Source organism: Mya arenaria, chromosome 14, assembly GCF_026914265.1.
Source record: "Mya arenaria isolate MELC-2E11 chromosome 14, ASM2691426v1".
Taxonomy (NCBI): Eukaryota; Metazoa; Mollusca; class Bivalvia; order Myida; family Myidae; genus Mya; species Mya arenaria.
This window is the reverse complement of record NC_069135.1, coordinates 5,319,531-5,332,247: the sequence shown is the minus strand read 5'-3', so window position 1 is coordinate 5,332,247 and position 12,717 is coordinate 5,319,531. Positions and strand designations below refer to the sequence as shown.

The 12,717-nt window shown below is 33.8% G+C and overlaps 1 protein-coding gene across 3 annotated transcripts; it reads left to right on the top strand.

Moving 5' to 3' along the window:
- The first annotated feature begins 1,843 nt into the window (after positions 1–1,843).
- On the top strand, positions 1,844–12,551 carry LOC128216911 (uncharacterized). Of its 3 annotated transcripts, none has more exons than XM_052923616.1 (8): positions 1,844–2,144; positions 5,911–5,965; positions 7,021–7,060; positions 7,397–7,506; positions 8,581–8,791; positions 9,076–9,174; positions 9,383–9,454; positions 11,088–12,551. In XM_052923616.1, exons 1-8 carry the CDS (start codon positions 2,051–2,053, stop codon positions 11,439–11,441), a joined length of 1,035 nt encoding a protein of 344 aa, XP_052779576.1. In that variant the 5' UTR covers positions 1,844–2,050; the 3' UTR covers positions 11,442–12,551. The 3 variants fall into 3 exon arrangements, with proteins under 3 accessions (XP_052779576.1, XP_052779580.1, XP_052779579.1); XM_052923620.1 differs by lacking the exon at positions 1,844–2,144 and adding an exon at positions 3,409–3,561; XM_052923619.1 differs by lacking the exon at positions 1,844–2,144 and adding an exon at positions 3,409–3,561 and having other exon boundaries at positions 5,908–5,965.
- The last annotated feature ends 166 nt before the right edge of the window (positions 12,552–12,717 follow it).

Sequence of the window (12,717 nt, the reverse complement as noted above, 5' to 3'; positions counted from 1 at the left end):
GAAAATCTATAATCTTTCAGTTTATAAGGGGCATGATAATAAAAACTGAGCTAGCATTCATCAAACATCTGAAGTCATTCCTTAACTTAAGTCGATGTCCTGAAATGTTCATGGTCAAAATAAGGAAATTATGCAAGTATTATTCACATAAAGTTATATGATTACATACAATTAATGAAAATAAAGTATCGTAGATAGTATTAAGTTATTAAATCAGATGTCAAGTGAGATACGGATAAGGATATTTCTCAAAATGTTTTATGAATACCAGCCCAGGAACATATATGAGAACAGAAATTCAAAGCAATTATAACAAATGAAATGGTATTTATTTTCGAAAAAGAGAATTTATGATATTTGAAATAAAATTCACGTGATTGTATGTATAGTCAACAGTTTGCAAGAATACTTTTAAAAGTCTGAATAAACAAACAGTACTGTAGAGGACTGTTAGTAGTACAACAGGGCCCGTTATTACGTTAACCATTTAGTATATTACTTATTAAGTGGAATAAAATCGCCAATTAGTGTTGTACAGCTTAAAAGGTAAAAGGTGGCAGTTCTGGGCACTTTCAAGCTTTCAAGTTTTTAGTCTAATGATATTAATCTTACCAAAAAGTAACGCGAATATTAATTAGTTAGCTAGATAATTATGGCGAAAATTAAGTGATTAACACGAAACAATTCGCAAACGTAAACATGTTATCTTTCGGCAGTTGCATGCCACCATAAGAATGCTTTCTGATAAAAAGAGACTAGTTTGTAAATGATTTTAAAAATATTTATTTTACAACTGGAAAATGATCGTGAAATGAACGAAAATCCTGTCATGTACAGACGGGGAAATACCTTATTATACTTGGTAGAAATACCCCTACGACTACTGAAAGAAACAGTATGTCATCTTCATTTTTTAGTTAGATTTGAGTTTCTATAAACGTCTTAAATTTTCTTGAAAAATGAAAACCGACCGATTGGATGAGTTGTTGGTTCATGTATTTTTTGGTACACTGAAACTTTATTAGTAAATAGCAAACGCAGTTTGAGGACGCGCGGAATTTAACTGGGGTGGCTGGCGGTTACCAATCAGTTAATTCCTTCAATAATGTTGAATCGAGAGTACATGTTGTAAGTCCGACCCACTTGTCATATGAAGAACCTTAGTAGCTGTAGTCGAGTGATGGGGATGCAACGCTGACCAAAGTGGCATGACTTGAACAGACTACTTTTCAAAATACAGGGGACGTCTGCCCCGAACACGTAACCGAACGTTATATGTGATTCATATGTGGTTATGGTGCTTTTTGGTCTCTCTACAAGTACTTATTTGGCTTTTTAAGTCTGAAACGGTGTATGTTGATGTGATCTAATGAGTATTGTGTTTCTTTTTGGTATATATATATATATCTATATCGGAAGTGATTACTTAGTGTTACATGCCTTGATTTCATTTAATTGACACGTGCCAGCGAATCAAAGCAGGGTTATATCATCTCAGACCATTGGCTACTTTCCATCTTTATATGTTTTGAAGCTGAATGGTTTGTAATTTCATAAACAGACTGAACCCTTTTTTGGTTTCATTTCACCGTATTGTTTGTACTCGTACACCGGATATGGTCACGTAACACAGTAGTAACCAATTTTATTTTCCTTAAAAGAAAATATTGTTGTGAACGCTTAATGTATTGCACACAAGTACTTCAGAACTTTCTCTATGTATGGTGGTTAGGGTCGTGAAACACTGGAGATCGGTGTTATCTCGCTTGCAACGTGTTCAATTTATTATAATAGCATATATTGGAAGTTTATTTAGTGGTGTCTGACCTAGACAGTATAAGAGCCATTTACAATAAATCGTAACGCGATGTTAACTGAAAGAAAGATATGAGGTCCAAAGATCAGCTCAACAAACTGATAAAACTATTCGAGTTTTGAAAACGAAAGTGTAATGGGGTTTGCATTGTAATCCCTCTTTATAAATGAGAGCATATTCAGTTCAGTAAATTAAACTATATTTCAATTCATTAATGAACGCTTCAACGGTTTCATGATTATGCCGCGACCATATAGCAACCTTCTGTGTTTTTCTAAATACAATTTACCAAAAACGGATGCGGAAGAAATCAAAATGGAAAACCCAGGTTTGTTTCCGTCACTTTTATCCACAGGCATCTGAATCATTGTTTGTCATTAAAATAGTGTTTAAAACCATTTTGGGTACATACAATGAGATAAACAACACATCTGAAGATATTTAGTGTCTTTGATATACAAAAAAGAAACAAGGTATGTAACTCAAACTTACCCGATTTCACGGTAGAGTCCAGTTTTATGCAAATTTCTCAACCAACATATAAACAATCCATTTTTAAATAAGTGACATGGAAAGAAGAGTCAATTACCTTTAAAATGGTGTGCGATATGTTGGTATAACTATACTGTCTTTAGACAAACAAGCATAATTCAATGTCAAATTCTCATGTTTTTCTTTAGTCGGAAAGAGTACAGCAAATTAAAATCTTCAATTTTCCCCGTGTAAACAGTACTGAACACAGACCTATTAACGTTATTTTATGCTTCAGTGTACAGATAAATTAATTCCATGCCATAATATCACGAAAAGACTAACATCACAATGTTAGAAACAACTGTATTCGTCTTTAAACTAAATCCTCTTTAAATTTCGTAGGCACCCGGCCATTTTACCGACAAGCGCCCAGATGATGTCATTGACATGTACATTTAACATCTTTGTACCGGCTTGAATGTGAGCCACACAAGCTTGGATGGGTCAAATACTCTTCTTTGGAGGTTGATCAGAAACATCTGAGCGCTGTCAGGAAAATGTCCGCCTCAAACAAAATTGTGAAGTGGATTTAATTTGAAGACTGATACGGTACTTTCTTAAACTGTGGTGTTAGTCTTATTGTGATATAAAGGAATGGAATTAATTTATCTGTACACTGAAGTATAAAATAACTTTAATAGGTCTGTGTTTAGTACTGTTTACACGGGGAAAATTGAAGATTTTAATTTGCTGTACTCTTTCCGACTAAAGAAAAACATGAGAATTTGACATTGAATTATGCTTGTTTGTCTAAAGACAATATAGTTATACCAACTTATCGCACACCATTTTAAAGGTAATTGACTCTTCTTTCCATGTCACTTATTTAAAAATGGATTGTTTATATGTTGGTTGAGAAATTTACATAAAACTGGACTCTACCGTGAAATCGGGTAAGTTTGAGTTACATACCTTGTTTCTTTTTTGTATATCAAAGACACTAAATCTCTTCAGATGTGTTGTTTATCTCATTGTATGTACCCAAAATGGTTTTAAACAACATTTAAGTGACAAACAATGATTCAGATGCCTGTGCTTTTATCAGGATAGGAATCGAGCGTCATGTACATACTGCGCATTTTAGTTTAAATCGAAAGTAGGAATACTCCTTAACCAATCTTTATTTCAGGCTTTTTAATAGCTATTAAGTAATAGTGTTATGTCTTGTACATTAGATATGGCGTGCGCGAAAGCTCGTTACAACCAGTTGGGTAAGTTTTTGAGAACATACTTTAAACCGGACAGTAAATGTTGGTTTACCATAACAAAAAATCGTAGCTAGTTAATAAGTACATTGAAGACGATTATATTTATGATGCAATGCCACACAGTTTGAACTCAAAGATGTATTCATATATAAATCTCATACAGATTTGACATCATGTTAATTTGCAAATTTCGTTATGACTGCGAAGTTTCAACATGAATTAAACAAAACTAATTTGGATATAATGACTAATCAATTGATTAATCAAAGCTAAGCTTCTATAATGATAATTTCACTAACCGATTAATTAAAGAACCTCGAATACTATATTTATAAATTTGCATATCATTATAGTAGAAAATATGAACAATAAATGACAATAATCACATCCTTCTATTCAGTCGAACTGAATTAAGAGTATACAAACCATAATTTATGTGCAGCACTCAGACTTAAACAAAATATCACTCTGAAGTACCCCCTCTCAATCTTAAATATAGAGAGGGAATTCTGGACTACTTCCTGGTGTTTATGGTGTATTTTATGAACGTAAGCCTATTTAAGAAAGGTTTTACTTATTTCAACAAGGTTTTTTTTTATTGGAAAACCGGCATATTGCCTTCGGACATTAACACATTGAATAAATACTGATATGACCAAGACACACACGGAACTAAACAAATATAGCTACAAAATTAAAATAAAATGAATATAATAAATTGGATATGAAAAAAATATATAAATAATGCTGTTAATTCCTTAAAACCCAATGCCTTCACAGATGTATGAACTATGCAGCAGTGTTTTTCAAATAATTCATGGATGCAGAAAATGACTAAAAAGACGAAGTCGAGGCATGATCAATTAAAGTGAAATTCGTATTTAAAATCAATACATACACATGTATAGTAAACGTAAACTTTGAGTGATTAACTTTTACTACTTACTAAATAATGCATTTATGAAAATATTTATTACTGATAACAAGATTGTTATTTAAAAGCTGAAAAAGCACAAGTATAAAAGAACTGGTGAGTCCTAAAATATTTACAGTGATCAACAATCGTCTCGTAAAGTAGAAATAACGTGTTTTCTACACCTTTCTTTAAAATTCAACACAGTATCCATCATTAAAACCATTGTTTTCGATATGTGTTCATCCTTTTCTGTAAATTATAACAAATGTATTAATTGTTGTACATCTTATTTAGGAGTAAGAGTACATCTTTAAGAAATGCATATATATATAGAAATGTATTCCCGTTAATCCCTAAAAAAATAATAATGCAAATTCATTTACTCATATAGGTAGTGTCCGATGTCATAGCAACGCTTTAATAATCAGTGATGTTATTCGACTTACAAGACCTGTTTTGTTTTTTTAAATCTGTAATATTCCCTTTTATGATCAAACATTAAATGTCTTTTCTAATTACTTACTCATTACGTTTATCGTTATAATAGCCTTCTGTTAGATTACGTTGTATTTGCTCACTAGTAGTATAGGCAGACGTACACATCCGGCGCAACGTTAAATGTTGACGTCAATATAAAGATTACCTATCAAAAAGAAGTTTATAATGTACTAGAGATTCCAGGGGAGAGGCGCATCCGTCGCCCCACCCCCACAAATCATCCAATTTTATTTTTTTATTTCAAATTAGGGCGGGGGGAGTAATGCACCATTTCGGACAAGAAATTGTTTAAAAAAATCTTGGGGAAGTACCCCCAAACCGCCATGCCAACACTTTAAAACAAATAATTTCCAGTTTCGAGGTAGGGGCGCTAATCTAAAAATTTCTACCCTAAGATATGCCTCTTCTAACTTCCATTCCTGGATTCGCCCCTTTTAAATGCATAATATAGTTCACATTTTTTTAATCGTAAGTCAGACATACATGAATAGGTTATGGCCCTTGCCATTAACACAAGGCATTTAAGTGCTTTATTCTGTATAAGAATTTCCTTTTATAAGGTCATATCAGCTTAGTTTTAGTATCGCTAGTCCATCATTTGTACTTATGTCAAAGTCTATATAACGACATCTTCGCACACAACATAGCAGTAGTTTAATGTGGACTGTGGCAACTGTGATAAGATAATTATCAAGTGTGATAAGCGGAATTTGATACCGCAAAAAGATCGTATGGTGTATCTATATAATATAATGGAAAAAAATGAATAGTTAAGTTCACATTCGTGGATAATTTTAAGTGTTAATACAATATAAGTGCGGAAGTGCTACTTACGTAAATATTTAATATTGCTTGCTGACATTGTATCGTGCTTACTGTCTGGATCAGACTTAGTATGAATTCAGATTTATTCTTTGACGTCAATTTTTTTCCAGCAGAAAAAAGCGATGGACATGACGGCGCACCCGCTTCGACTTACGATGAAAGAGGACGGTATGTGTTGAACGCGTTTAAGCAACGACCATACAACCAACTTATCACAAATCATGAGAAAAGTTAACGTGTAACCGTATGTTTAAACATTCTTTATGCTAAGCTGATACGAAATAACTTACTTTTATAATGAATATTATTTCTTACGATAACTGGAACCAAATAACTTAAAAATAACACGAACATCCATATATTAACCTATGTTAGTTGCATCTTAAAGCCTGACTCTAACTATTCCGGTGCTGGCTACAATACATCCGGCTTGGAGGTAGCCGTGGAAATAGTTGAGTCGGTTGCCATGGGACCCGAGGTCACCTCCTAACGAAACACGACGTTTTCTCTACGACGGGAATACGAACATCAACAATTACGTACGACTATTGTGGCGGAATTTAGCAGATTCCTAACGACTTTTCCACTTTACGTTACGATCACAGTCTAGTTCGGATTACGGTTAATTATAGTCACATAGCCGACTGCAGGGCATGCCCCCGAGTCATTGCGTAAAATGACAATGATGTTGCCTAGCTGCTAGTACTTCGGAGTGAAACAGAAAACCAAAGCTGATTTTTCTGTTATGTTTTAACAATGAGCTAGTGCACGAAGAATTGCTTCGATGATAGTCGTGTAACCAACGTAGATAATCGTGATGTATTCGTAGTTCTACAGGTATAAGTATTCGTAACAAGTCTCAACTAGTGCGGAGGCCCGTCTTGACTAGTCGTATTTAATTGTCATAGAGTAGCGTTTCTCATCCACAATTACCCACGAACAACCTAAACGATGGTGGTACGAACGTACCCGATTGAGTTAAGGTTTAAAAAACCAAAAGCTGCACCGTGACAGTTTTGAACACTTCACAAATGTTGTGGTGCTTCACGATTCAACAGGATCACCCGTGACTCATGAATTCATGATTACGAGATACATATGTATTCACGGCATGTCAAGTAGTACCTCGAAATATAACCCGTGGGCAATCGTAGCCAAAACCGGGGTAATGAGAGCGGGTTTAACACTGATGTAAAAACGTGTTGTTATTTTATCTTTTTTAGGACCAGCGAAAAAGATTGTCCCAAGTGCAAAACATATTTGGTAAGATATACTTTAACAGTTCTAGTTCTATTGTAGTACTTAACGTGTGTTGTGTTGGTGTTTTTTGTCAAAATTCCAATATGACTCAAAATATGATGAATGAAATGTCATGATAAATATATTTTATGAAATTATTTTATTTTGAATATCTAGCAGCATACTGTGACCTTCATAGTGGTCTACTCTACATAACGTGTAAACACATTTTCTCCACTTTTGGACAAAATTAGAATAAAGATAAATGTGAAAACACATCCGCAACCAGTAGCCTTAGGGCAACACTAATTGTTTATTGTGATGATTGTGTGACTTATTGCTGTGGTCACGTTATTGCAGGAAGAACTAAAGGTCCGTGAGATTCAAATGAGGAATATGGTCGATGAAAAACATAAATTCGCTGAAGAAATAAATGAGCTGAATGAACACAACCACACCGTACAGATGGCGTATGTTTCCAGTTGATATGTTTGGTCTTTTAATAAGCAAAATAAATATCATTAAACGTGCAACATTTTAAAAGTTTGCATCAAACAAGACGTTATGTGTATAAGCTTGGCCCATATTCATAGCATTTTGAATCTGAGTTTGAAATTCGAGACTCTAATCAACAAATCCAAGTTCAATGGAAATATAGGCAAACGATGCTGCGTATGTTTAAAGATGCACCCAGTGATCAGTATGGAATGGTGTCAAGTCTGACACTAGGCTCAAAAATGCAGATGTCTGAAAGTGTTTAAACACCAATTACAAACCATTTTCACAATACTTGTGTAAAAGCAATAACCCAAAAATGTGGTTTCCAGCGCCGCCGTTCATCCCATTTAGGGTCATCTACTAACCCCGTAACGTATATATCACGTCGACAACCTGTTTACATTTATCAAGAAGCCAGCACAACCTGGGAAATGCTTCATTTATTCACGATTGAATCGGACAATAGACGTCTTTTTAGAACGATTTAGAGATTAGTGACCCGATTTGGAAATATATGGGGTCACCGCGTGGCCACTGCTGGACTTATGGTGTTCCACAATTCATGTTGGAAGCGTGATATAGCTTAAAATGATATTTGTTTGTCGGAACAATACGATTATAAACGAAATTTATTGAGCAGATTAACATGTCATGTATCATCATTGTAATGCCACGACATTAAAGTCGTTCTCCAGCCAAGCAATATTTGTGTATATTCACAGAAAAATCAATATAATTATAGTAAAAGTTACTATTCTTGAACGTTTCTTGTCAGTTAAATAAAAGTTTGAAGCTTTGTTTTAAATTTTGTTTGCAATATGCTGGTAGATAAACCTGTGGCTCCGATTTGGCGTCCATCACAACACAACCAGAGGAATGTGTTATAATCAAGCTGCCGACGGAACATTTGTCTTTGTATCTTTCTTATCTATCCATATACAATTTAAATTTATTTATTTTACTATATAATCGTATAGTCGTAAAATAACCGTGATGATTTAGTTTAGGAACGTCAGATTTTAATAAAATTATTCGTATGATTTCAGCTCCGAAAAACTTACTAGGAAAATGGCAAACGTTTTGGAAAACAGCGAAAAGTTAGAACGTTTGGACGATGAATTTGCGAACAGTAAACTTTCTGGTCGATTTGATTCAGACATCAAAAAGTTATGGGAGGATTTGAACGAGGCGATTGTTGATGACGATCAAGACATTAGTGAAATTCATCGTTTACAAACGGTTTCCGATATAATGAAGGTATTCTTTCTTTGTATATCGGTATCCAGTGGTCGTGACGTCAAAGGTCACACTGATCCTCAATATCCGATTTTGTTATACCTGAAATACTTAGGAAAATTAGAATAACATTTTAGTGATTTTACCATTTTTGCATTAAATAAACATATGATTATTATATGGTTGATAAACTGCAGGTTCACATGTCATTAACGTCTATATTTAATTACATTTTCTGTAACAATACCGAGCACAATATGTGTAATTCTAATTGAATTCAAGTTATAGGTTATAACGTGTTGTAGGATGTTTATGAAAGATGCAAAGCCAGGGCAGATCGACACATCAGACAATTTTGTTTTCTTGAAAAATCCGAACAACTGCCTGATCTGATGGAGAATAGCGTAAGTGTCTTGAGTGTATTTGAAACCATTTGTTTGATCAAGAATAGTTTTTTAAAATGCATACAGATGAAGGTAAACGTGTTGCCATTTGCATTGATAATACGGTTAGTTTTGTGACATACGTGAATATTAAGATGCATTTCTTAAGCTGTTGATTACGGAGCATTTTGATCCCACGTTTATCTGAAAAATGAATTGTTATCGACAGGAGTATGCTATAATCTTGAAGTGGAGACGCATAAATGGCCAAAAGGAGTCGACGTTAGCTGATGTGAGAAAGGTAACTTAGGCCATTTTTTTATTAATTGGTTAACGTATTTTTTTGAAAATGATGGGTGGAGCGAAATAAAAAAAAGGATTTCATATCAATACAATTTTGTTTACAACACATGCATTTTTCATAGCGTTTGTGGCGAAACCCAGAACCAAAAGATCAAAATAACAACAAACAGGAAAGACATGTTCATAGATTAATATGAATTTATGAATGACATTTGAAATGCTTAAGTTTGTTTTGATTTCTATGCAGCAGAATGTCTGCAATGCCTCAATATTATAATGAATATTGATATGTTCAAATGCTAACTTTGTCTTACACATATAATTGGCTTTGCAGTCCAATGTTCTCACCTGCCAATTTCAAATTTGAATTTATGTAATCATTATATAAGCATTTTATACACTTCCACCTAAAAATAATGTCACATTTAAAGTCAATATTATTACAAACTTTCAGTTTTAGTGTCACTTTTTGCTGATGTTTTTTGAAGCACATCCTGACTGCAAGAGTTTTCCTATTTGCAGCCCTATTTCCACATATCCTTACAATGAATATGCATGTGTCTCCTTATGCTGGGCACTACTTTTTCTCAACAGAATAAGCACATTGTAGCAAATTTCACTGACTCATGCAATTATTTTTTAAATGGAATAAAGGAATTTAAATAATAAAAATGATTTTATATTCAGCAATGCATTCTTTGAAGTTAAGATATTTCTCTGTAGCTTTAACGAAATTTAAGTTACCCAAGTTTTGATTACTTGAGGAGTGGTCTCCATATAATTATTTTAATAATAAATGCCCCCTGGGACAAACACAGGACAATATATTTTAACAATAACTCTGGTTTATATGTGATTTGTTACCATTGATACAGACATCAGCCTTGATGTCAGTTATTACCAAAAAATCGTTTAGATGCAGATGGTATGTTAAAAATAAGAATGTACGTTTGTATGATCCCAGCTCATTGAGGCCGCCATTTTGAAAACAATTTTTAAAACCGATCCCTATAGTGCAAAGAAACAGGCAACAGGTTTTACATCATTTCATGTGCACAGAAACGATTTACTTTTTTCAATTTAAAAAAAAAAAATGTCAAAAAATCCGTTAACCAATTTATTAAAAAAGGCCTTATACTTAAATTAGAAAACAACCTACATTTTAAGCCAATCAAATTGCAGTCATGTAAGTATTAGACTTATTCATTAAGAATTTCACCTTTCGCGTGTGTTTAAAGGTCCGCCTACTGCCACTCATCCGAAACACACACCCTGCTTCAGATTTTGCGTTATCAATGTATCAGCCAATGAAGTTATATTCTTTATCATTAACATTACCTGAAGTAGTTTCTTAATGATTAAGAAGGACTCGTTCGCTACGCTCACTCCACCCATTGTTCTTCATTTAGAATTTACTTCATGTCATCTTACTATTACTTTAAAAATATCATTAATGATATGTTAATGTAACGATTCAGACTGAGAATTTGAATATTATTGTATAAAAAAAATCAGAAATGAGTAAAGTGATGAAACAGCGATGACATGAATGCCATGATGAGTATTAGTACATGAATATGTTTATGTTTTCATTTGTTTATATACAACAAATAATGGTATTCTATTTACAGGACATAACTAGTGAAGTTTTGGACGCACTATCATCAAGAACATTGAATAAAAAAAGTTCAGAGAAATCAAAAACATTGTTAACAAAATTTATTGAAGAACTTGCCGAATGCTGCTGGTTGATAGCGATTTCAAAGCCATCGCTGTGTCTTAACTTTGAAGTTGTAGGACAGAAATACAAGAATCTTGAAAACAGATTTGTTGCCATAGCAACTGAGGACAATATCACCAGTTCTGACCACCCTGAAGGGTCGGTCCATATGGTTGTTTGGCCCTCCGTCGAGCTGAAGGAAAGACAAACGGGCTATTTGCTGAAAGGGGAAGTAATCGTTGTGTCAGAGAAAAATCCGAATTAAACAAAGACTAGAATGAAACAAACTGTGGGCTTTGTAATATGCAGATTCGACATGTTTTTTTTTATCCGTGCTAGTGTAAACAGTGTTTTTATTCTGTATTATGGAGGAATTCCAAACAAAAGCATTGCACTAGACTAAAATGTTTCGTATTTGTGTTTATAAGAGTCGATTAGTTTGAATTATAAAACGCACGTGGTATCTAAAACGCCATTTGTATACCTATCTAAGAGCAAATCGTCTATCGTTACACGAAGGGATTGGGTCCTCCTAAATCAGCTGCATGTTTTCATTCACCTTCTTTCATAATTGAGGATCTATGAGTGGTTTTGCCCATATATATTTTCACTGGAATGTTTGATAGATTACTTGATTTAAAAACACTTTTGGAAAACCGACGGGTTACTTCTTTTGAAACACCTCCTGTCTATTGCCCTACAGTCACAGAACTTGTTGCTCCTTTTTAACACTCCCTGTACATTGCCTTTCAATCACACAACTGGTTGCTACTTTCAGATCATCCCTTGTATATTGTCCTTAGTCACACATCTAGTTGCTACTTTTGGAACAACCCCTTTACATTGCCTTCAAGTCACACAACTGCAAGAGATAACGGGACTCCACAGGTAGCGTCGAACTTTCTTCTATTGAGAGTATGTCACTACATGACAAAATCAACATATTATTTTCATGATTGATGGCATATAGAAATCTCAAACGAGTATAGAACAAATACAAGACAATGTGAAAAACATTAACCAAACAGTTCATGAACAGGATGAAAAAATGTTGGCCCTTACATACAAAATTATTGATCTAGAGACCAAGAGACTCATACATGGGCTTGAGGAGGTTGCCAGTAAAGACATTTAAGATGAGGTGAATGACATCATCTATGACTACCTCAACATGGACCCAGGAGACCTGTTATCATTCTTTCACTCGGATGTTATCCTTGTACTGTTTAAAATATCATTGTTTTGTAAATAAGTGAATAAATTTGAGTCAAAGTGACTATATGTATGTGTTCGCTCTTCGCTCGCTCCTCTTTTTTGTTAAATGCAAAACATTTTTTTTTTATTATTTCGCTTGCTCGCCCCATTATTTTTTGGATATTTCAATATATATATATATCAATTTGATGAGGACCTAAATGGGTTTTTTTAATTTTCAATATAACAGGTTATTGAAGGTAAGCAACTATCAAATATGCTTTTACATAGATAAAATGCTAAGATAACTTATCTGATGTTGTGTGCATCATTTTGCAGCTGATGTA